Raw genomic sequence first — 27,292 nt, forward strand, 5'->3', positions numbered from 1 at the left:
GAAATTTTGTTTTTAACTTTTTATCAAATATTGACATAACGCCTCCTTTAGTAAACAAGTGAAAATAAAACAATACTTATTTATATTACAATTTTCATTTTACATTTTATTGAAGTAATAAATATTTTATTACATTTATCAATTTCATATTTTGGTTTCTTATACGGGAAAGTTTTCACCCTATCACGTTTTGCTGTTCCAGTTTTTTCACATTTTGCCATGCCTGCTTTTAAAGCTTTGCATTAACGGTATACTGGAAAATATTAAAAAAAAGACCAGCTTTGTACTTAATATAATTTGTTTTTGTTTTTGTTTCTTTTTGTTTTTAATTTCAAGAAAGGGCACACAATTTGAGTTCGAAGTGAAAATACTTTTGATTTTGAGCCTTACAAACTAGAGAAGAGAGTGACTACTTCACTTATATGTGAATATGTAGGTTTTTATGTATTTATTGTATGAAGACATGATGCTTAAGGTATAAGGGAGCATGAAAAGTGATATTAAACTATTTTAATTTTTAATACCAATAAATTATTTTTTGTTTTATAAATTAACAATGTATGTAGGTATGCAGATACATTAATTTAGAGTCATAAGGGTTTTTGAAGAAATGCAAAATTAATTATAAAGCAATACAATAGGCATATGGATTTATATTTCCCGTGGCTTCATGCACTAAATTGTCATTTTGCGCTGTGTTTTCCCTTTGTTTGTTATTTGTTTATAATTATTTTGTTATACAAATGTCATTTGATTACATGTATACCATTGCGGAAGTGACAATGACAATGTAGGAAAAAAATGTTTTATACAAACTTTACATATAAATAACGTCTATATGCTAGAAATTACTTTAATTACTGTTTATGAGGTTGCATTTCATTATTTACATACATACATATACTATAGATAAGTAAGTAGAGTTGCATTCTTAGAAACTTAAGCTATACTTGCTTGGTCTCTTAGTTGCATTCAACAATGGCAGGCGCTCAGACAAGGAGCATTTGAAGAAAAAAAATTACTACATATGGAACCTACTAACAAACATAACACATACTATCTACTTATCACATCATCACGTGGTATTGAGGGTCGCAGTAAGCTTTCGCTTAACGACACATCGTTTTGTAGCACTTCACCACCTTGGTTGTAGCCCAACAGTGACACAACTTCTTTCTGTGGCTTTCTTAGCGGCGTTAGCGCTATCGAACGCGTTGTGCCATTGACAATTGGATTGAGTAGCGCGTTTTTACTCTTCGGATCGCGGCAGAGTTGTGACATATATTTTGTTGGATACCAACAAATGAGCAGTGTACCGACGGCAAGCATAATGCCGGTCACCACTTGACCCAGTGTCACGATTAGTGGTACCAAGGCGATTTGGCTGGCGATCTCTGGTGTAACACGTACGCGCTCTTCGGCCCACATGAGCGGCATAAATGTACGTGGAATTTTGTCGAATGGACTGTGTAAAGAAATAAAGAACACATTTAAATTGTTGTAAGTAAAGGTTTAGTTTTGATTAAACTTACGCCATTCCGGGTACGGGCGACATCAGATAGTTCGCCTGGAAACCACCGCCCACGTCCATGGGCACACCACCATTCGGTTCCAGTGTCATGAAGAATTCATGCTTTAAGGGATCAGGTGACAGCCCCTCGACTGCTTCCAAATAACTAGGATCGGCTTTGTAGAAGTGTGGAAATGATGTATACGTAGGCGAGTTATATTGACAGGGTCCTAAATTCACTATGCCAGCTTTTTCACATTTTCCATTTACGCAAAAACATTTCATTTCTGGATAGAGTGTACCTAAAAAAATTAATTATTTTAAATTAATGCATACATATTATTATATACATACATATAATTTTACAACTAACTGTATGAATGTGTAAACTAACCCTAAACTCTACGCTTTTATTTACTGAGTGTGATCGCGGCATAACAGATCAAAACAGCTGAGAGCAGAGTAGTGAAACAATTATTTTTGATAAATGCAAAATTATTTAACATTCTAAATATGTGATTATTTTCATTTGTTAAGTGTTATAATTAAATATGGTGTTTTTAATCAGTCTTAAATCAGAAAAAATAAGTAAACAAAAGTGGTAAGTGCTTTTCATTTAACAATTAAGTAAATACTGATGGCTGATTGTATGCCAATAATTTATTATGCATGCTATTGGTTGGAAAAGTCTATGTAATATGTAACTTCTAATTAATTTAACTTCTAATTGAATGAGCTTACTTATGTATGTCCACAACTTACCATTGTCAACCGCCCGTTCAGTAGCGGCATATTTGAAGGCGGTGATTCCGTGAATTTTCACCGTCTCAATGTAATCCAAAGGCACCGCGCGGCATAGATTCTGCAAAAATATTTCTATCGAGTCTGTCGGTACAAGATTTGGTGGAAAGAATTCTCCCATTGAACCTCTAACACGTCCACATTCACCGTCATAAACGGTTTGGGTTTTGTGATTCCATTCGTTAATTTGTCCCATTTTTCGCAGATCATCCGCGCCGGTATGTATATTGAAGTGACCGTCATATACTGAACTGTCGTTGCGCTGTACGAAACAATCAAACAATTTATGATTAGTTTTCTTTATTTACAACAGTTAATTAGTTGTATTTTCGCCGATGGCACTTACCGTATACAGCCAGCCTACTCGATCGAATGGCACCACAATATCTGTAGCAAATTTAGATACAAAACTGCCCATTGTAACTAATGGATCACTATAACCGGCAAATATCCACTCATTCGCAGTTTTTGTAATTGACACTTCTTCTCTATACATTTTTAAAACATTTCTCAATATACTCTTTTGAAAGTATGAGCCATTAATGGCTTGTAAAGCGGCACCCTGTGTATTAGAAAGCATAAAATTTTAGCAAAATGTTAATGAATAGGCTTTACAATAAGCACTTACATGCGCCACTGTATTTACTGAGGTTACACGATCAGTGAGTTTTCCTTTACTATTCGCTTCATCGAAATAGAATGCAGCATATTTGCGATATGACACAGTGTTATTGTTCTCATGCCAAACAATATTTACTTTATCTGGTTTTTCTCGAAACCGATATGGGCCCAACTCCTCGAAACGTGGCTTCTTGCCGGACCCAACGTAAAAGTCTTCCGGATTCGTCCAATTGAATAAATATACATCAAAATTAAGTGGTAATGGTGAAACTTTCCAACCTTCATAGGCGGGTGATTTGGGACTCAAAGCCATTTCCTGAAAAAATAGAAAATGTCAATAAATAATGTATTCACTAGAAATATATTATTTAGTTATGTCATACAAAATTACTTATATATATTTATAATTACAAAATTTAATATATACTTAAGTGGGAGCGCTATGATAGTAGCTCAATATTTACATTTGAAATACATAAGTAACCGGTGGGTAATTCATTTGAAAGATGTTAGCGATCAGCTAGCAGGAAATGGGTGAATAATTAGAATTGTAATGACGAAATTGGGAATAAAATTAGTTAGTCGTCATAAAATAACATTTGTGATTAGAATTAGCGCTTCAGATGAAATTTGGTTTACAACTGAAGTTACTTTAGCAGCTGTGCAATTACATTGAATTGCACTTTATTTTGACACACTATCAGTCGACTGGCAAATTATGAAAAATATAACCCCCTGAACCAGTGATAAGGCATTTTTACTTCTAATGTCCATATACATATATTTTCAATCGCAAATGCATTTTTGTGTAAACTTGGAAAATTATGGAAAAAAAATATAAATATTGTATGTAAATACCTGGAAATATGTATCTATATAACAATATATGTATGTGCATATGTTGTCAATTAAATTACATGATCTTTAATTATTAATCAAAGTAGTTCTAAAAAATTTTCATTAATTAATAAAGTCATGTGAAAATTCAAAGAATTTCTAATTAACTGGTAATTGAATTCTTACAATGACTTTCATATTTATTAAAAAATACATACACTGGTGGCCAAATAATTTGAAACGGTTTTCTTTGAACAACATTCTTACATTCTGACAAATAAGCAGCCGGAAATTGTAGTTAAATTCCCTAGGTAAATCTTATTCCGCAGAAACGTATTTTTCTGAGTTGGTAGAGCGCGATCTGTCAATCAGTTTGTTTACAGCGATTATTACAATGAAAAAAATATCGAACAAAGAATTTATCGCAAATTTTGTATTTCTAAACAAATTTCGTGTACGGACAAATTGCAAATATTGGAAAAAGCTTTCGGTTGTATCAAAACACAACCTTACCAGTGGCATAAGGCCGTCAAAGATACTCGAGAGATCGTTGAAAACATGCCTCGTTCTGGATATGATGGTTGAAAATCATCAGACAAGTGTTAGAGAAATGGTAAGAGAGCTCGACATCTCTTGCGAGTTCGTTTGAATGAGTTTGGTGGATATTTTGGGTATGAAACGCGTTCTTTCTCGACTCGTCTCGATAAAGCGGAATTTTTTTCAAAAAGTACCCAAAACAGGTCTCTTCGGACTTGCTTGATCGTGCGAATTTCGATCCCACATTCATGGAGAGCATTATAACTGCCGATGAGATATGAGCTTATGAGTTTAACATGCAAACAAGTCAAGAATTATCGGAATGGAACCCGTTTTCAGTCGATCGAAGAGATAAAATAAAATTCGCTGAAGGAGCTGAAGGCCATTGCAAAAAAGGTTTATAAAAAGTGTTTCCGAGGACCGGAAAAAGGCAAAAGGCATTACTTATACGTAGGCATAAGTATATTACATCTGAGAATGATTACTTTGAAGTCGACAAAATAAATATTGATGAATAATTAAATATTTTGCGTTTTATTTACAATTTTCGGGTATTTTTTTATCACAATGTACATGCGAAAATTATGTGTAAGCTTTTTATATTTATAAATTACTTCATATTATATATTCGTATGCATTTTCACTACAAAAAGGGGACTTTTTCTCGAGATAACAGTAACACCAGTAACATTTTACATATTAGTAGTCAATTAGGGTGTTCACATAGCACAGTGGTACTTTTTCTTGAGGTAATTGTAATACTTAGTATTATTTTACCTTAAAGTCCATATATATGTATATTAAGGGGTATTCTCATATCACAGTCTGATACAATTTTAGTCGGACTGGGCCATTTACACACAAATTGAGTTGATTAAAAACTTTTTCCTTAATTGATACAACTTTTTATCATAAAACCTAAAACGTTTTCAAGTAGAAATTGCAAAATAGATACTTGACAACGTGACTGAGAGCCCTAAATTCATGAAACGCATCGTTACTGATGATGAGAAGTGGGTTTATAAATATGATGTCGAAACTGTCCAACAATCTACCGAATATCGCTCCAATAATGTGCCGAAACTGCAAAAACCCAACATTTTTGAAACTATGGATTAAGCGTTGGCAAGATTGCATTGACTCAGGAAACAATTTTGCAGACAATAATAAACATTTGTATTGAAAAACGTATTTTTTTTTTTCTTTTTTAGTGAGTCCGGGTCAAATTTGTTGGTATACTGCCGATAATGGCAAATATATTTTAAAATATTGAGAAATGTTGAATTTACGATGACACTGAAATTATAAAAATAAATTTTTTTCTTTATGATATAACAAATATGATTATGTCTGTATGTAATTCTATTTCATAACATTTTTAATTTTCCAATTATTTTCGCTAATTATTTTCATAATATTTGCTTTCATTGAGGTCGGTTTACTTTTAAAAAGTAAGTGTGTAGTTGTTTTTGCGCTTGCCGCCAAACCGCAACAACCTCATAATGATGAAATTGTAGTTGAAACACCTTTATATGCTTATATACATATGTATGTATGTATGTACTCTCATAGTATGTGCGGGTGCTAAAAAATATAATACAACCCTGTAAATTAAAGCTATGGAAACCCCACATTATAATACCTTTGCATTAAGCGCTTTCATGGCGGAAGAACTTTTTTGTGCCAAGAGTAAAAAACGACAAAAGTACAAACACATGTAGATACATACATATATACGATATATAATATAGAAAATAAATGTACATACCTATAAATCTACATTAAGTATACAATTTGTTATCACATCACTAATTTTGCAGGTGTTCAGAAAGATAAGACATTATCAAAGAAAAATAGCATTTTGGCACAATACATACATATGTATGTAGTACATGCACAGTTATGTACCCACAAACACACCTCGTAATGTGTTTACGCAGCTATAACAATTCTCGATTCGCATATTTATAATAGCGATTGTGAGAATCATTCTTTGGCTATTAAACACTTGTTATCGGCGCATGGGCCGCAAGTTAATCTTTCTTTCAGCTTTTGCAGAATTAAAGCCACTAATTTCCGTAAGACCATATACATATATATTCTTATACATATGTCATATATATAAGTGCATTTAAAAAGGCAATATCTGCAGGTATTTAACTGTGCCCAAGACAGTAAAGAAATATAATAATTATGAATATAAGCGTCACTCGCAACGGAAGTTTGGCCTCCTTAACTTCAATACGCGACACGTGTGCTCCATTAAGGCACAAATTTATGGCGTTTATCGAAAATGTATTTTTTTTAACGAAACTGATTTTTGGGTTTTTATCTCAACCGTTGGTAGGCTAATTAAAAATTACGATGAGCTCAATTTGCAAATTGTCTTTGTAGGATATACACATGAGTATTTAAAAAGAATTGAACATTGTCTGCAAAATAGTTAATTTTGTATGGTTTTTTTTTATATAAAAACATTAAATTGGCCTGCAATGCAATCGAGTTCTGGCAACGATGAACCCATTCGGTAATTATACATATGTACATATATTAATGTGTATGAATGCACAAACACTTGCACTAAATGAATCAGTTTTTTAATTGTAAACACTTTTTCTTGGGTTTTTGGTACTCTTATCACAAAAAGAAACAAAAAATGGGCTATAATAAGTGTATGTATTATTTATGACCAAACATTTAATATACATAGTAGGCATTAAAGGAAAAATAAAATACTACGAAACGTTTGTGATTATTGGCTATATTTGGTAGTCTTACTCACGTTCCGTGATATCCACTTTTAAAAATATAGGAATTGAGAAACCAGAACATACATACAAAGTGCTTACCAAAGTAAACATGTCTTTTTGAATCTAGCGCCCCTGGTGGCGCCAGCTATATGTCGACTGGTCCCTTCGAATCTGTTATCTTTATCGATTGTCCAGTGAGAATTTCATGGTATTTCATCGATTGGAAGTGAAGTTATTGCGTTTTAAGTGTCAGTATGTTTGTGTTATCGGTGCGAAAATGAGTTTCGAACAGAGCCAACATTAAATTTTGTTTTAAAATTTGCTAAAACTTTTACCGAAACATTTTAATTAATGAAGCAAGTTTATGGCGATGATTGTCTATCCCGTAGCAGAGTGTACGAGTGGTTTCAACGTTTTCAAAGTGGTCGTGAGGACATAAACGACGATCACCATGTGGGCCAATCAAAATCCGTGATCACCATTCCAAAATTCCATCGAAACCGTGCGTGAATTCATCAAAAATCAGCCGAAATCATCATTGAAATTAATGGAAAGGCAATTGAAAATCTCCAAAACATCGATTTATCGCATTTTAACCGAACATTTGGGCTTACGAAAGGTTTGCTCCACACAAATTGGCTGACGACCAAAAATTGCTCAGAATACGTCTCATCGATCGACGCTTGTCACCGATTATTTGACCAAAAATCAAAATTTAACTATTAACCACACCCCGTATTCACCTGATATGGCACCGTGCGAGTTTTTCCTTTTCGGAAAAATGCATTTGCCCATGAAAGGAAAGCGTTATGCATTCGTAGAGGCCATTCAAAAGGCTTGCACCGGCATCCTGGCGGCCATACCGGCCAACGAGCTAAAACACTCGTTCGGCATGCTTTTGGACCGTGTAAAAACCTGTATTGAAGCAGAAGGAGACCACCCGCACCCAGCTCCTATTAGGATCGACATGAACAGGTTCCCCTGTTGTAGTGCACTCGGTTGATGGATCTACATATGGGACTTGCACCAGCTCAATAAACGTGGGTCAGAAACCAGCACTTGTGGGGTTGCGAAAGCCTTCTGGCCCAGAGTGGAATGCAAAAGGTCTATGGAATTACTAGTTCCTAGCAAGGTTCACATAGCCGCAATGGACGAAACTTGTCAAAGTTGCAGAGAAAGATGAGGTTGAACCATTTGGTTACTACACTTTCTGCGAACCCGGTGAATTAGCCTTAGTAGATATGGGCCAGCTTAATAAATTTGTGTCTTGGAGATCACAGCGACTAATCGTATCTTGCAGTCAAAGTGAGTGGTTTCACGAATATCAACCTTGAATATGTAAAAATATTATAAAAGTGGTGGTGATTACCCAAATTTCTTCGCATGTTAAAGGGAGGTAAAGTTTATAAAATGAGTGGTATTATAATAGACAAAATTTTCAAAATCTGTATATACTTTTATGCTCAGCAAATTTTTGGACTCTCTTGATCGCGTAAACGTTCCCCAGGCGGACTTCCGAAAAAAAGTTGTCTGATGGTGAGGAGGATTATTCTGCTTAAAATTATCTCAAATCCAAAACTCTCCAAAAAATACTATTACTAGTTTTCATAAAATAGCCTTTTTAAAACAAGGGGTCTTCAGTGAAAAAATTTACAGTATATACACATATATACATATTTGAATATATGCTCGTATCTCTGAAACTGTCTATAGGTTCAACAAATTTTTACAGAATTATCTCAAATATGTACATATATAAATGATAACTTGATATATGCACATACATATACAAGTATACTCGCATATTGAAAAATATCTATTTCTGAAATTCATATGTGAATAAAAACCCTTAAATTTAAGGTCCGCTGTGAAAAGGTAATCTAAACAACTTTTTGTTATGAAAATATGTTTCTATAATTTTTGCAATTCAAAATTGGTTCATGGTCACTTAAAGTACCGGCTGTATTTAGAAAAGTGGTTGTCTATATGTTATACATAGTGTCTTCAACACGAAGTTCATCAATCACGTTATTGAAATAAAACAAATCCGGTTACTACCTGTGAATGAAATAAAATCCCATTAAACAGAACTTAAATGGCCAAAAATAAAAATCCAGATCTAGAGTAATGGAGGTTTTGTTTGTATATGTCTAAATTAAAATCATACACGATTAAAGCATTATACTAGGTCATAAAACTTGAACTTTGAATCCAAGAGCATTTATGTTAAGGTAAATTATATTTTTAATGCGGTTTGTGTTTTTCTGAATAATGTTGTATATATATATTTTTTCTCAAAATATTACAGTAGCTAATTGAATTGTGTTAATTAAACTTCAATGCATATTTTTATACAAAAAAATGAAATGCAGTTCTATAAACTAATTGAAAAATTAAATTAAAAATCTTGTAAGGATTTTAATATTTATAACAAAGACACCTAAGATGAGTATTTGCTTAGAAGGTTAACATTTTTAAAATTATCTTATCTAAAATAAAGTCGAATTAGGCAATAGTATAGTACTACTAATCAAAGTTGGCACCTGTATTTATTTAGTTCCAAAGATTATTTTTTGCCTCACCATGAATCATAACTGTTAATGAGGCAATCGATCAAGCGATAGATATTTGTTTATAGGGTGGTCTTAGCCATTTACAATTGCATGCGCAGTGATGAGTTTAGAGTGAGTTTTAAATGCATAAATTCAGTCAGAGGTTTAACTAGATGACAGTTTTTGGGTTAAAATAAGCCTAATTCAAACCCATAAAAGCTGACCCACCGAATTTATGGGTTATGTACCTGTTATACACAGAATAAATACGTAAAAAAATTTTTAGCTTAACTAAAAAAAAAAATCACATTTTAATTGAAAAATAGCCCCGTGTGGTAAATACGTAGTAAAAAAATGTATCATAATCGGTTCAAAAGTTCTGGTATATAAAATAAAATATTTTTAATCATATTTTTCATATGGGAAACTTGGAATGCTCACCCATATCTTTTAAAATTAAGCTAAAAATACAGCCCTGCATATACCTATAGCTTCATTTTAGGTTAGCTTTTGGCTCTTCCTAATATTACATATTGTACACATTAGTATATAGTATATGATGGTAAATATCTCTGTCACATATAGTTTTATGAATCACTATATAAATTTTAAGTATTTATACTTTATCACTTTTATCATTATCAGTTAGATTATTTCTATATTATGATTTTCCGATTGAGTAACATTTACGGCTACATATTTGGCTTTGTGCGTAATAAATGTCTGAGAAAACAAAATACACGGGCAATTGCTGGAAATTACCGTAGTGTAGCTCGGCACAGGTGTGCGAATTTACTGATAAGAGTTTCCTTTCTGTGATAAATGTGCAGCTGTTCATATTTTCACGCAAATCAGTTATGATACGAGCAATGTTACGCCGATAACATTTAAAAGCTTTTCGAGTGAGAAATTGCATTTGTATAACGTCATTTGGTTATTTAGTAATAAAAAGTACCTTAGGGGCAGTCTGAGATTTTAATAAAAGCAAAAAAAAAATGGATGGTCAGCTTAAAGTATAATTTTTGGTTCTACAAGCATTATTAAATTTCCAAAATAGTGAAAAAATATTTTCTTGTTCAATCTACTGTAGTTTGGAAGCATTCGGGTCAGTTAGCTGAGGTACGTAGATCAATAAAATAATTTTTTTCGAAATTGAATTTTTCAAATCTGGCCACTATATGATAAATTAGGAGATTGTACCATGTTTTCGCTAGAAAATTTAACTGTGATTTCATATTTTTTATAAAAACTGTTACTTTGTCAGTAAAAAATTTAACTTTTTTTTTACAAGTTCGCCATTTTGCAAAAATAATATGCAAATATTAGGAGAAACTTTATTTTACTTTCGCATCAAATATTTGCAGCTTAAGGTGCCGTTTTTTATTTTGCTTCAGATAGTATGAGTTCCTAGAATCGCCTCTACTCGTAGAAGTCCCTTCGATTGGGGCTATATGTACGCGAACGTTTCCTTCCAATTTTGAGATATCGTTCTGAAATTTTGCGTTCTTTTCTCCCAAAGAAGCTGCTCATTTGTCAGAACCCCAAATATCGAACCACTATAGGATAAAGCTGTCATAGAATCAAAATGATCGGAACCAAGTAGTTATATTTTTCAATATACTTTTCTTTTTTATTTGACGAGATATGCTACCGAAATTTGGCATGGGTTGTTGCCCGATATTTTTGTTTTTACACTGAAATACATTCTAACAAAATCGGAAAGCAAGAAATTCGATTGCTTTTTCCTAATTCTCAGACTAAATTGGCGAAGATAGGCCTTTTTAGGGCTCTAGACTGGACTACCCCCTAAAAATTGTTTAACTGTAAATCTATTGATATTTATATAAACTTCTCATATGGACTACTTATAATAATTCACCATATTCCTGCGCAAACAGTATTTATATACCCAAATACCTGACTTAATTTCATTCGATTGACTTACCTTACCACGCATGCGCGTGAATATATCAATCCAGTGTGCGAATAGGTAAACACCGCTGGTGAAGATGAGTGCGCCCAGCGCAATGACACTGAGTCGCCAAATGTAGCGACAGTATAAAGCAGACATCTTTCAGGTAGCACTACCCTGATATAATCACTGATTCTTAGTTGAATGTAGTACTATTTGGAGCCGGTTCAATTTGCGTACGCGTTATAAACGATACAACGGCAATACGCGGAAAGTTACCGCCTACGTTTGTATGTATGTATTTATATTTGCACAACTGTCTTGGTTCTTATCACATGTAACTCGAATTCGTTTTAGAAACTAGAAAAAACAAGCGAGAAGAAAAAAACACTTTTTAGACACTTTATAAAAACTTTATATAAAATACAAGCACCTTTTATAAATATGTATGTATTTATGGTTGTCTTAATAATAAATATAGTATAATGTGCGGCGCGAAACGCGTCCGTTCGTTCGACTCCCACAATATACACTGTTCGTTAGCGCCGCTACATGCACAAATGAGCTGTGCGATCGCTTTACAGTGCCATGCTTATCAGCAATTATGTGTAGTCGTCGAAATTCCTCCGATAAGCATTTGGACTTACCGAGGCAGCGTGCGCGATAATGTCACCAACAGACGTACATATTTAATATTTAAATATTTGAGGTGCGAGAGTCAAGTTCTCATCACTATATGTATGTATGAGTAAGTTTGGCGAAAAGGTTTAAATGGTCTTGTGTCAACTATCAACTCTCCCAGTATGATTCATCTAGTATAATCAGTAAAAAAATAAAAAAAAAATGTTTTCATAACATATTTACACAAACAATAGGTGTGTATGCTTGTAGGTATCGAAAAAAATGCTTGACATCACCGTTTATTGTCACAATTACTTGCAAAATCAGCTTGATTTTAGATAAAACTTCAAAAACACATAAACAGAAAAACTATATACAAATATAGATATTGATCTAGCGCGTGGTGGCTTTCACGTGAAATTTAATTATTCACAAACCCAAAGATCTAGAAATAGAAGCTATAATATCCTTACTGTATTTCTTATAGCACAAAATGGTATAAAAACGCCTTTTTCTTGATTTTACTTATCGGCCAGTGGTACTTACATATATGGTTCGTAGGTTACCGTTTATATTTCGGGATTTGGCAAACCTAGTGTTGCAATCGGGCAACTCACAACTTTATCACATTTGACATTTGTTGACGTTTTGCCATACGAGCGCTATTGGTGTTGTCTACAGTAACTTAAAATATTCATATCGGACAAAAAATGAATTTCAATCGCAACATTTTCGCGTGATTATTTTTTACAACTTTCGACTTGTTTTCACTCAGTGAGTAGTGAATCTATGAACTTTATTAAGTTTTTGACGATGAAGCTCTATTAGAGAATTCAATCGAGGTCGTAGATCAGTCCAAGACAAATTTCGTATGCTTTAGAGATACTTCAAACAAAAAAAGCGATTTTCGATGATTAATATTACTTTTTGTTCATTTATCTCGCAACTTAAAAGGCAACCTTCGTATAGCGCACCAATTTGAACAAGATTGTAGCGTTGCCTGGGATAGTAACTGTGTCCAATTTCGTGAATTTATTTCGTCAAATAAAAAGGTTTTCCATTCAATGGCTCAATTTCAATACGTCAGTTTCTATGACAGCTATATGCTAAATTAGTCCGATATCGGCAGTTCCGATAAATTAGCAACTTCTTCGGAAAAAGCATCTCCAACGTTATCTTCTGGGTGTGGCAGACTTAATAGACCCTGTTCAGGTATTTTCCACTCTCGAGCTACTGCTTAAGGACAGTACAATCAAGTGATGCACCGACGGCTCGAAAACGTCGGAGAAAATTGGCGCAGGAGTTGCAGGACCACGTACAAAACTCTTCATAACTATGGATAGTTTTCCGAGCATATTCGAAACAGTGGTCTTTGCTATAAGTCGGTGTGTAGAGTTAAACCTACAATGCAACGAACGTATAGTTATACTAAGCGATAGCGAAGTGTCACTCAAAGCGATTTCTGCATGCGAGATCAAATCGCTATTGATGCAGGAGTGTATAGAACAACAGAGTAGTCTATCAGAATATAGCCAAGTGCACCTTATTTGGGTGCCAGGTCACAAAGGTATAGCCCGGATTGAATTGCTGATGAGCTTGTCCTCTCCGAACATGGTAATCTTTCATTTTGGTTTATCCCCACAACATAAAGAATCTGCTTCGCAATGATGAACCAGTAGGTAGGGAGAAGCATTGGTAACAACTCCTAGGCCATGCCAAGAGTCTAATGTGTGGTTACAACCTTAAAAGGTTTAAATATGCAATCAACCACCTAAGGGAAAAACTCAGGCTACTTGTTGCCTTCTACACTGGCCATTGTAAGCTCAAGAAATACTTATTTAACATAGACCCAGGTTCTTGTGTGAATTACCGTTTCTGCAACTTGGAGTCTGACACACCAGAACACCTGCTAATCGGCAGGCACAGGATAAAGGCCCTTGGATCCATGTTTCCAAATAGGGACCACATTGGCTCATTAGCACCTAGTAGTGTATTGGAATTTATCAATTAGGAGAGTGCACAATAATTTTTTTTCCAGAGGAATTGTATTTCCTATAAATAATATATAATAAAAGAACTTTTCCATTTTAAGTTCCTTGAATATGTCTGCTCAATCACACCTCAAAAACCTACAGTTTAATAAGCAAGCCCATAGCACTCTATTTATCTTGTCTTTGGTTTCGATTTTGTTCCAATCGAATGTTGCTGACTTGCGTTTTTGTAAAGTATTTATTTATTTATAAAGAAATAAGGAATCAAGAATGTTATTAGTATGGACAGTTCCTATAAACAGTGAAATTTAATAGCTTCTACATATTGTAAATATTCTCAAATAATGATTTATAAAATTGTTGTTCGCATATAAGTGGTTAACTGGCGATTGGAGAGGGTAAATAAAGAGAATTTAAGAATTTCTTGTGAGGAAATATGATCACAACACTGACTCAAGTTAGAGCTAAGCGTGGGCAATATGCAGAATAAACAAATAAAAATTATGGATCATTTACGTAAATATTAGTTCATTCACATTAATATGTAGAAAAACATACATATGTACGTACAAATATATTATACATATAATATGTATGACGTATCAAATTCATCAGTGAGCAATAGACTCCCGTCTAAGCCTTATTCAATCAGTGAAATCTAATGCAACTATGTGTAAATGTTTGTGTTTGTGCACATAGTTGTAGGCGTTGCTATTTTTAAATACTTTGATATTCATATACATATGTATGTATAACCAAATTAGCTTTAGAATTTTCTAATAATAGTTTTCTTATTCTGCCCTTATCGTATAACGCCAAATATTTACGGTATTATTCATCAAGTGACCACAAACTAAATAAAGAACATTCTTTTATGCAGTTTTGGGAGCCCAGTGCAACAATAAAAAATAACTTGCAACAAATTAAAATTAGTTCATGAGAAACCCTTTTGAAATTATGCAATGAGTCGTGTGTTTTTTAATAAAGTACGCAGTAATGCTTTGCAGAGCGGTATATTATAAAAAAAAATCCATTAGATGTGATCGGTCTGCTAACCTACAACCCAAATTTGAAAATTGACACGTGTTCGAAAATGTTTAGTAAAATGAAAAGACCCTAATGAAGGTCGTTTTCTCAATGTATGCTTAGCAACTATCTGTCAGTTAAGTTCTGATTAACTTAGCCAAGACTTGGAAAAAAATATTTCAAACTCGGCCATTGCGACGCCATATCCGATGACCCCTCGAAAAATAGGTATGCCCGCGTTGGCAGGATAACTCCTTACAGGATTATCTGAAGTAGAAAAATATGTGTTTTAGTTAAATTTGGACGAAGAAAAAAACTAAAAATTGATTTTTTGGCAAACATTTTTACAAAAAATGAAAATTTCAGTGAAAATTTGTGTATCTCAAAGACCTGTGTAAAATTTCATGAAGATCGGTTGAGTAGTTCTCGAGAAATCTTGCCAAACGACTTCAAAAACACTGTTTCGAGAAAAAACGCGTTTAAAGACGGCGCACTTAGCCTTGCTAGCCTCGAGCGGATAAGTTCTCAAGGCTATATTTCCGAAACTATTACTCGGATCAAATTGAAAATTAAGGACGCTATTCTATTATTTGTAGAATTTAATGAAAAGAAGAAAAAATCGATTTTTCGAATGTCAAGAACCGATTCTTAATCCACTTCGACTACTTAAGATCGATTTTTAAAAATCGATTATTTAACGAGAAAACTCGATTCTCGAGTAGAATCGGAGTCGAGTTTACCATCCCTACTGGCAGCCATCGCGTGTACATATAAAACCTCCGCACAATAACCACCACAAAAAAAATGATTTTTTCCATGTAATTTATATCGAAAACAGAAAATTTGAAATAGCCACCTCTTAATATTAATATTAAGAGCTCATCTTTTGATTGACTTTTTTTACACATTTTCTAAAGTTTGGAGCCTGTTTTTCAGTTGAAAAAAAAAGGTTGCCTCAGAATGACACACCCTAATGTACATACATATACATATATATTTTTATACTCTCGCAACAAAGTTGCTAAAGAGAGTATTATAGTTTTGTTCACATAACGGTTGTTTGTAAGTCCTAAAACTAAAAGAGTCAGATATAGGGTTATATATACCAAAGTGATCAGGGTGACGAGTAGAGTTGAAATCCGGATGTCTGTCTGTCCGTCCGTCCGTCCGTGCAAGCTGTAACTTGAGTAAAAATTGAGATATCATGATGAAACTTGGTACACGTATTCCTTGACTCCATAAGAAGGTTAAGTTCGAAGATGGACAAAATCGGCCCACTGCCACGCCCACAAAATGGCGGAAACCGAAAACCTATAAAGTGTCATAACTAAGCCATAGATAAAGATATTAAAGTGAAATTTGGCACATAGGATCGCATTAGGGAGGGGCATATTTGGACGTAGTTTTTTTGGAAAAGTGGGCGTGGCCCCGCCCCCTACTAAGTTTTTTGTACATATCTCGGAAACTACTACAGCTATGTCAACCAAACTCTATAGGGTCGTTTCCTTTAGGCATTTCCATATACAGTTTAAAAATGGAAGAAATCGGATAATAACCACGCCCACCTCCCATACAAAGGTTATGTTGAAAATCACTAAAAGTGCGTTAACCGACTAACAAAAAACGTCAGAAACACAAAATTTTACGGAAAAAATGGCAGAAGGAAGCTGCACTTTTTGACTTTTTTTAAAAATTGAAAATGGGCGTGGCGTCGCCCACTTATGGACCAAAAAGCATATCTCAGGAACCGCTCGACCGATTTCAATGAAATTCGGTATATAATATTTTCTTAACACCCTGATGACATGTACGAAATATGGGTGAAATCGGTTCACAACCACGCCTTCTTCCCATATAACGCTATTTTGAATTCCATCTGATGCCTTCTCTGTATAATATATACATACATTAGGAACCAATGATGATAGCGGAATAAAACTTTACACAAATACGGTATTTGAGCTGAGGTATCCCTTGTGGAAAAATTGTCGTGATCGGACTATAACTTTTCAAGGTCCCTTATATCGAACACGAAAAACTCAGTGCCTAACCTAACCTAACCTAATTTTTCACCGAAAATATCGGTAAATCTCTCAGAATTTAATTCTAAATAATTTTACAGCAAAATAAAAAAATATGTAAATGACGGATAATGAAATCTCGATTATCACTTTATTGTGCGAGAGTATAAAATGTTCGGTGACACCCGAACTTAGCCCTTCCTTACTTGTTTTACAGTGTTATAGTGAATTTTGCAAATTTTAGATAACGCTCCTTACAAGCGTTTATTGGAGGAAACTTTGTAATTTGCTTAGTTCCACCCTAATGTTATTGAAATTGTTTTTATGTATTACACAAATATACATTATCAATTTATAATTAAAACGCACTTGCATATAATATTTGCGACGAGACATTCGATTAATTGAAAGTAGTCAAACCAGTTCCGAAGAAACTGTCGCCATAAGGCAAGTAAAAACATGAACAGTAAACAAAAGTGATTTATGTATGACTCGGCACGCCTACACACAAAAAACCGTAGGACTGATTTTACAAAAGTGATCTTCTAAAAACTTTTGGAACTCCAAAAAGTCTGCTAAATCTACATATATACTTATGTATAGGTTATGTACTTGTATGTGATTATGTATGCCAATATTTATGCAAATATGTACTATATAAGCCTACACAATTGAACTGAGATCATGAACAACCGAATTGGTGTGTGGTGTTGTTTGCATGTGGCTTCATAATGAGTCATGAGTCGAGCTTTCTCATTCATTTAAGCATTTAATATGCAAATTATTATATTTATTTTTTATTTTAAAATTAATTTTGTGAATTGCTCCAGAATAATAAGGAGAACAGACAATCATTGGCAAGCGAAAAAGCGTAAAAAATGAAAATTTGGCAACTGCCAAAAAGTAAGCTCATTGTTAAGGCTACAGTTTTGTCTAAACTTATTCGTACATTCTATGCTTAAATGGTAAGGGTAAGGGTACCGAACAACTTTTGAAGTTCCGGTATTTACAAATTTAAAAAATTACGGCTTATTCCAAAAATTAATATTAATTTACGAGTATAATAAAAGGGCTTATCTCCACTTGTGAATTATAAAAAATATATAAGTATCTATTGCCCATATTTGAGAACATTAACTGAAAATTTCGAGCTTTTTCAGCAAACGAATAGTTTCGGAGATATGAGCGTATTTGTAAGAGATTTTAAAAGTTTAAACGCCTTGAAGAAAATGTTTCCGGAACGACTGGGCTGAACGACTAGAAGTTTTTACACAACCTTTTAAGATATATTGGTCAGTTAATGACCGAAGGAATAAGAATTTTTTATATAAATTTTTTATGTCTTGAAATGTAAATTTCTTCGGAAAAAATACTTTTTTGGAAAGGCGGCATAATGCGAAATATTAACTTTTAACTCGACCTTAAATCATTTGGTGTATTTATTTACAGGATTTTTTTTGTTTTTGTATTTTATATATTTTTAAGCAAAAAAATCTTTCTCTACAACCAATAACTTCTTTTCGGATAACCGCCGATCGGTAACGGGATCAAGCGAATCCAAAACTTAAAATAATATGAAAATGTAAAAGTACTTTATTGATCGCGCAGTCGGAAATTTTTATGTCAGAATTTCATATTACAACTGAATAATTTTAATTAATATCTGTTAAGAGATTACATGGATTTCCTTGAGTAAACCCAGCTCCTTTTCAACCATTTTTTTCTTATAAAAAATCAAATATTTTTGAAAAATTTTTTTTTGTTACAAACATACACTAAGCATGTAGTAAAATTAAAAAATTGCACGAAGAAAAAAACTGAAATTTGTATTTTTGGCATACATTTTTTGAAAAAATATGAAAATTTCAGTGAAAATTTTGCGATTTTTTTTTTCAAATTCTTTTGATCGGAAAAAATCCTTCGTAGTTCTCGTTAAATCTTGCCAACTGACTTCAAAAACGGTTTCGAGAAAAATGCGTTTAAAGACGGCTAGCCTTGCTAGCCTCAAGCGCACAAGTTCTCAAGACTGTATTTCCTACACTATTTCACAGATCAACTTGAAAATTAAGGACAGTATTATATTCTTTGTAGAATTTAATAAGAAGAAGAAAAAATCGATTTTTTGAAACCCGTAAACCCATGTAACTCCTTAAATAACTCGTTAAATATGTATCTCCCGAATTAAAATTCTCTAGTGAATAAAAAATTTCGATGAATTGTTGTCCAATCGGGAAAATCTAAAGTCGAAGCGATTCGAAATGTCAAAAAGGCGTAAAAAAACCGGGACTTTATGACTTAGTTTTTAGTGTTATTAGTATATGCAATAAGTACATAAGTAGTTGAAAGTCAAGGTCTATTGGGCTTAATTTATTTCAATTCGAATTTGCGTAATTCTATTTAAGGCATACAAAAGGTACATATGTGTATAACGTCACCTGAAATGCAAAATAACGTATCATCAAAAAAATTCGGAATTGAGTGTCTTATTGATTACGCTTCACTACTTCAAATTATATACATAATTTTAAATATGTTCAACATTTTCTGGTTCTGCGGTCATATATAAACCAGTTTTAACCAATATTAATATTTTGTTTCACTCATGTTCCATTTTATTCCGTGTTTCATTCATGCCACTGTAAATTTCTGAAAATGTTGTTACGTTAATTTGCATTTCAGGTGACGATATGTAAAATATTGATATGCATATTTTTATGTAGATATGTATGTAAATACATATGTAAGTATGTGTAACGAGTACGAAGACCTACATATAAAGCAAAATTAATTTAAATTTTTGGTTCTCCCTTAAAGGTTAAACATATATTTTAGCGTTTATATAGAAATATATGTAAGTATATCTATATACAATGTTTTGTATTTGTTTTTGTAAATATGTATATATATATTTTTTTTGTTTTAACCTACCCGCTCATATATTATAGCGCATTTATTGAACTTGTCTGATTGTCAGCACAAGTTGCAAATTAATTCAGCCAATTGAAAATTATTAGCTTTGCGCTCTCTTCGCTTGAAATGTGCGCTGCAAAACGTCAAACAAATTGATTTTGCTGCAGTTATTGATAAGATTCTTATTTCTATAGAACCATGCACGAATAAATTTATGAAATTTCATTAAATTTTATATTGATATTATTTTTTTTATATTTTATTTCAGCATTACAATATTGCTTTGTCGCTCGATCTCTTCTGATGATGGTCTTGAAAATAGAAATAAAATCGCCTCTTAATACATGCACATGTATGTATGTACGTTGTAGAAAGACATTAATATGTTTATATGCATACATATATGTATCTAAAAAATAAAAAAAAGCAATTTGCTCAATATTCAAAATTATTTGCTAAAACAATGGAAGTGGAGCGTAAAAAATATATGCGAGTGTATACGCTTGTTTGTTTTGTGAATAAAGTATTTGTATTAAAATCGGAATAGACTACATACATATGTACATACATACATATGTTAGTGACAGCAATGCGCGAATATAAAACAAAGCGAAAGAGAAAATAATATTGTGTTTACTAGAGTATTTTCTATATTAAGATTCTTTTTTTAATGTTCAAAGTGTAATAATGTGAAAATAAACAAACCGGAAGAGCATTGTAGAAAAATATTTCAGTTGGCTAACTATAAAATTGTGGTTAATTCAAGTGTTAAAAAATAGTGGTAACAGCCGGCGTAGATGAAAAAGCAAGCGACGCGTTGGAAGCGGCATACATATACAATACATATGTACACATATGCAGAACAAAGAGAGCGTACACGGAATTTGAAAAGTTTGGTGACTGAAAGGTGAGTGAAAAATATACATATGAATTCAAATTGTATTACTACAAGTTTTATTTCATTATTAAAACCAATAAATTTAAAAGACGTGAGATATGATTTGAAATATTCTGTAACATATGTCTTTACATACATATGTATATGTACATACATACTAATAATTGCAAACAAGAGAAGCCGATATATAACATTGTTATATTTTTTGCTCCCATTGGAGACTTTTTAATTTAATTTAAATTCGTAATGATGGCGGGGTTTTACTAGTCAATTGTCGCCAGACTCAGAACGCCCGTACAAACCTTTAGAATTTGAACAGAACAATGCTTTCCTTTGTTTTATTTATGATTAAGATAACCACTTGTTAGCGAGGAAAATCGCATTTTTCTGTGACTTTTTATTTTATTTTTTGAAGAGCTATTTTATTTAATAATTAAATTAGAAATGTAAAATTTGCAGAATCTAATGTACTTTTTAATCGGCAATTAATTTTGAAAAATCATAGATTCTTATGAATTGGAAATAAATCTCCGGATAGATCTCCGGTGTCCTCCCCATTTCAACAATCAATTATCACAAATCCAAAATCAAAAGGGTTTATTACCACTTTAAATGATATTTAATGATCGCAGGACTAGTAAAAATTTTAATTTTTGACGGCTTCCCAAAAAGTTTTTTTTTGGGTTAAAATTTACACCTCAGGGTATCTTCAAATACATATATGGTAATTATTGGATAATCGAAAAAGTCTTTTCGTATTTCTAAGCAAACTTCAACTTATTTTTTTATATTTATAATAGTAAATAAATAAACAAATAAGTACCATTTTGGTCGACCACTTTTTGTCATTTTTCCACTGGAGACGTTATCCCATTGCTGTAAAACTTTCGTCAGTGTAAATCAAAATTTCCGAACCAGTGTTGTGCTGATACAGCATCGTCTCCGTAAACTTTACAAATTTCATTGGTTGCACTCTTCCCTTTTTATACAAAAATTTCAAAATATAGCGAATTTCTTCGTTATTTTCACTAATTTTTGAACAGCTGTATCTTTTTTCGACTTCCCCGAATTTAATTGTTTTTTTGGTTAAATTTCCAACACTATATATAACACTGGAGATATACGATTGCAACGGCGTCTATTGTCAAAATACGAAAAGACTTTTTCGACTACCCAATATTAACTATAATTGTAATCCATTGATCAACATCTGGCAAATGTAACTACGAAAGTCGCGTAAAATTTCAAGTCGATGAATGGCTCTGGAAATATCGTTTTGAAAACACACAAGTTGGTATGATCATATAAAAAATTTTTGTTTCAATACAAATAAGCTAATGACGATTATACAATGAGTTATAACCCATTTTTGCACAATACCGCTGCTTTTGCTAAATAAATTATGTTATTATAAAGACCCTACTTACACACATACATATGTTTGTCGCTTTTGTCGCAAACCTTAAGATTTTTTTCACATGTAGAAAATTAAGCGGAATGAGACTGTGGCCTATGACATTTGACTTGTTACTTAACTTTGCCCCCAAAAACTTACATACAAGAAATAAAATTTTTTTTTATAATTTAATTGGCGCCATAACCAACTTTGCCACTAAATTAGTCAGTTCCTCCCTAAAATTTACACTAAGTGTTCAATTCCCTGAATTATATATAAATTGATATACAAACTCTCGTCTATATCGGCGTATTTAATTAAAGAAGTATTATTCAAATGTTATGAGACAATTTTGCTTGTTGTTTTCGGTCAATTTAAGAGTCCACAAGTATACACAACACGAAATTAATTTATATCGGCATATGCTTTATAATACAACTGTACATACATATTGTACAATGTATACATATTCATATACAAGCAAGTGCATTGCACATATGTATATATGTAAGTATACCTAATTTCGTAGCAGAAAGTCAATGAAAATCAATGTACAATTTCGGGCAAAGTAGTATATTGACCTTTGTGAACTAATTCGTCATGTGAGAGAAAATATATTTGAGCTAGAAAGTAAATTACGTTACAGGGTGGTTGACGTTGTGCTGTACTGATCAATGATATACATATTATGTATGTATACATATTTTCGTGCATGCAAGAAAATAAAGTGTTTTCAGTTATTGTAAACCAAAGACTCGTAAAAATTAAATTTATTTAAATTTTTTTAAATATTTACATCTTGAGAATAACGCATTTTTTATCCGTTTTTAAATGAATGAGTCAAAATTTCATACTATATCATAGCTACCATAAGAATCTGAAAAAATAATAAAAGGCAGTTTAGGACTGAAGAAATCGATCTTGGCAGACCTAGGGAAAGCCTTTGGTTTTAGGCCTTTTTCGGTTTCCACGACTGTCGGGTATAAGCAACCAAAAAGGACCCAGATATGTATTCGGCAAGGACTGTTAACTTGGCAGCATTTTCCAAATATCTGTCGAGGTTTCTGCTGCAACAAATAAAAGCAATAGCAAGCGCGAATGTGCCTACTGCGTTAATGTGTAAATGCGGTCGACTCGGCTTTAGGCGTTTACTCTGCAGCCTCCATTAGCTCTACTTCTGGTTCTGATTTCAGTTTATGTTTTCAATTGGGAAAAGACGAAGCCAATTATTATAATTATAAAGGGCGATCCATTTCGAAGTTCCCTACTTTTTTTTAAAGAAAAAACACAGAAACTTCAAATTTAACGGGGAATGAATGTTTATTATCATTCGAAAGAACATTCTTTGGCATTTATTTTTTTAAGATATGTTTGAATGTCACCGAGATTACGAGCTTCAATTTCGGGCGTCAAATAGTCGGTTATCATGACGTGATAACGGTCGTCATTGACGGTTAACCCATAGATCGAAACGTTGTCGCTTGGGAAGCCCGATCGGGTTTAGTTCTTGAACATGCTGTATTTTGTACGCTTCCAACTTAAGATCTCGACGTAAAATCGGCCAAGTCGTTCCATAAGTCAGTCCGACTTGCTGCGAACGACCCGAATCAACTCTCTCCAGTCTTCGTATACACTCTCAGCCACGGCTGTTATATTTTCTTCACCGCCTGCTATACGTGGTGTTTTCGATCGAATATTTTCCAATTATGAATGCAGGGTCTCAAGATGGATGATGGTATTACGAATAGTACAGTCAGTAGGCCGATTATGTTGACCATAAGTTGAGTTGCACGATGAAATGCCAAACAATACTCAACAAAAATAAGATGACTCACGGGTGATCTGTCAATAAAAGGCTATTGTAAAAGGTACCTCTACTTGGATCACCCGTTAGCTTCTGTGCAGTTGTTTTCTTGTTTTATTTTGTAATAGCTGTTCGAAGAAGCTTTTACTGATATATCAGATCACTTACAATTCAAATACATATGAACATACTATACTATATCTTCATGTAAGTAAGTACTGGGTATATCCTATGTATTGCTTTCATCTATTTGCTTCTAAAACGAATATTCTACTTAATATGTTTTTTTTCAATAAATTAACAGTGTTAATCAGGTTCACTTTTTTATGTAAATATGCGTATTTGAATGTGTAAATATACATATATACAGACTTATGTAGAATAATGTTCGTCTGACTTTTTTGTTACTTGACAGCAATGAGTGTCGTCTGTGCGTTAATGAAGCCACACACATTCACAATATGTTTATTAGACTATTTAACACACACAAATACAAATATGAACAATTGAAAGAAGTTAACACCCATTTTAAGTTAACAGCGAAAATAAACAAGTTTTTCGGCGCTCAAATTTCTTGAATATTTGCTATGGAATTTTCAACTTTTTGTATTTCTTATTACTTTATAATTTTTTGCCGATTATTTCTTTTTTTTCATTCATTGAAATGTATATAAATTTTGTTATCAAAGAATATTTTATATTTTTTGATGTTAAAAGCTGAATTTGCCTGCAATGTGAGTGCTGCGGATTACTGAGAGCGAATTCACACCTACATTCATACATACTTATTTACTTATTCGCATACTTATAATCAAATACATGATTATTTTTATTTAATTACTATGAGCTTCACATACTCAAGGGCAGCATAAATATATACTTATTTATATATACATATATTATTGCTATTTTCACATATTTTTGCATTATATTTTTCTTACTTTTCTTTGTTGCTTTTCTTCTTATACTTATTGTGTATTTCCTTTGAGTTTTCGACACTCTTCCACACACAAGTTCACAGTCATATTTATTTATATATATACACTTATTTTCATTTTATGTACTTTTTTAGAATGCACATTTTTCACTATAGCTATGTGTATATAAACATATATACATTTATATACATATTATGTATACATTTAAATATTTTTACTAATTTGTCACTTTCTTACTTGCGGAAGAAAAATCACAATTTTGCATTACATACTTATAATCTACTTATTTTCTTGCTTTGTCACTTTGCGTACACTTTCGCCACCACTGTACATGTAAAATGCGTTTGGCTGCGTAGACACAGGCGTATTTTCCCACTTGTTTATTTCATATTACAAGCACGGCGTCGCACGGCAGCACTCTAGATTTAGTTCGGTTAGACGCGATTTATTTTGATTAACTTTTTTCAAGCAAAATTTTCATTGAAAATTCACGTTGCAGCGACCACACGCTCGCGACTGTAATATTTCGACTATTTTGTTATTAACAATTTGTATTTAATTTGAACCATCGCTGCAAAACTCAACACTCGATCGTTTAGAGAGCGGTTAGCGCTCGGCAAGCCAATACACGATGGTGACGCAGAGCGTGTGTGGTATTGCAACTGCTGTCTGCCATATAGCCAACGTCAAGAGTCAAGAGCGAAACTCTAAGATTATTGGTAGGCTGGCGCACCACTTTGACTTCCACACATTGTTACATGCATACACTCTAAATACATATATGTATGTATATATATATATAGAAATTTGTATATGCTGTCTACTTTTCAAGGCGCAGAAATGTTTCAAGTGCCGCTCTCTCTTTTGTTGGGTTGTTGATTCCCAAGCGTCGGCTGATCGGTTTTCACGTCACATCATTTGCTGTGCTCAAAACGTGTTTTTCAAGAGTATATCTGCGTTAATCATGCTTTTAATTATACACGAATGTACATATGTACACATATATGTTTATTTTTGAGTTGTACATAAATATGTACATACAATCATATACTTTCCGATCAGTCTTCCGCTAACCGGTCGTTGTTTTTTTATCTTCTGCATTCCTAAAATATCATAGTGTCTTCTTGAAGGCGTATATATGTACATATGTAGTTCTGTTACTTAATCTCTATGGTACAGCTAAGTATATAACGTGTTTTTTTTGGCGATCTTTGAGGGCTTAGTAACACAATCAAAGTGCCAATTGATGGCTGTATGAATGAATTAGATACTATGTAGGCCAATAATAGAGTTGTGGATGATCTAGGTTAGGTAAGGCCGTAGGGTTGATCCAAAATCGATCAATCTCACTTGGTGGGAACACTTTGTGCAACATAGACACTTCTCTTTATTGAAATACATACCGATGATTCCAACGGTCCACAAACCACACCAAACCGTTGTTTTTTCTGGATGAAATGGCAGCTCTTGAATCTCTTCAGGTTGGTCTTCGTCCCAAATGCGGCAATTTTGCTTGTTTACATACCCATTGAGCCATAAATTGGCCTTGTCGCTGAAAAACATTGTCTCGAAAACGTCGGATCTTTTTGGAACTTTACAAGAGCCCATAGAGCGAAACTATTTTGCTCGGTATAATCGAGCGGCTTCAGTTCTTGCACAAGCTGTTATTTTTCGACGTAAAATACGACAAGTCGTTCCACACGTCAGTCCGAGTTGCTGCGAACGGCGCCGAATCGTGTTTCTCCGGTCTTCGTGTACACTCTCAGCTACGGCTGCTATATTTTTTTCACTGTATTTTGGGCGAGATCTATTCGGTCCAACATCATCCAAAATTGAATTTTGGGTCTCAAGATGAGTGATGATCTTGTCAAAAAAGGGCTGCTGAAAAATGTACCTCCTCTTAGATCACCCGTTATATGGTACATCAAATATCTTTTGCTTCAAAATTGACAAGTGGAAAACCTTTGAATGCTTTTGGATAAATTGCGTATCATAAAAAATGCTCTCACATCTTATGGGTTTCCGGAACTTTGAAAATGAGTTTAGAATTTAGAGGGAAGATGAAACTGCTAGAGCCTACTTTTACAGACGAATGTTCAAATACACACCGTAGTTTAGCACAGCAAAGCAAGGAAAATTTTATTTATGGTATATTATTGTATAAAAA

At 33.1% G+C, this 27,292-nt stretch overlaps 1 protein-coding gene across 2 annotated transcripts; it reads right to left on the reverse strand.

Annotated features, from left to right (window-relative positions):
* Positions 1-76: 76 nt before the first annotated feature.
* Positions 77-25,772, reverse strand: LOC105222372 (protein peste). Of its 2 annotated transcripts, none has more exons than XM_029548725.2 (7): positions 25,129-25,772; positions 11,554-11,880; positions 2,940-3,248; positions 2,658-2,873; positions 2,273-2,573; positions 1,533-1,812; positions 77-1,465 (listed from the first exon to the last, which is right to left on the reverse strand). In XM_029548725.2, exons 2-7 carry the CDS (start codon positions 11,677-11,679, stop codon positions 1,057-1,059), a joined length of 1,641 nt encoding a protein of 546 aa, XP_029404585.2. In that variant the 5' UTR covers positions 11,680-11,880; positions 25,129-25,772; the 3' UTR covers positions 77-1,056. The 2 variants fall into 2 exon arrangements, with proteins under 2 accessions (XP_029404585.2, XP_049301905.1); XM_049445948.1 differs by lacking the exon at positions 25,129-25,772 and adding an exon at positions 11,954-12,095.
* Between the last annotated feature and the right edge of the window lie 1,520 nt (positions 25,773-27,292).

Source organism: Bactrocera dorsalis, chromosome 1, assembly GCF_023373825.1.
Source record: "Bactrocera dorsalis isolate Fly_Bdor chromosome 1, ASM2337382v1, whole genome shotgun sequence".
NCBI lineage: Eukaryota > Metazoa > Arthropoda > Insecta > Diptera > Tephritidae > Bactrocera > Bactrocera dorsalis.

Bases quoted from the DNA above. Each gene is read 5' to 3' on its own strand.
- LOC105222372 (XM_029548725.2), bottom strand. From the start codon at position 11,679: ATGTCTGCTTTATACTGTCGCTACATTTGGCGACTCAGTGTCATTGCG. The intron at 2,574-2,657 runs GTAAGTGCCATC...TGTTTCGTACAG, and splicing joins GAGTAGGCTGGCTGTATACG to CGCAACGACAGTTCAGTATA. The intron at 1,813-2,272 runs GTAAGTTGTGGA...TAATTTTTTTAG, and splicing joins TGAACGGGCGGTTGACAATG to GTACACTCTATCCAGAAATG.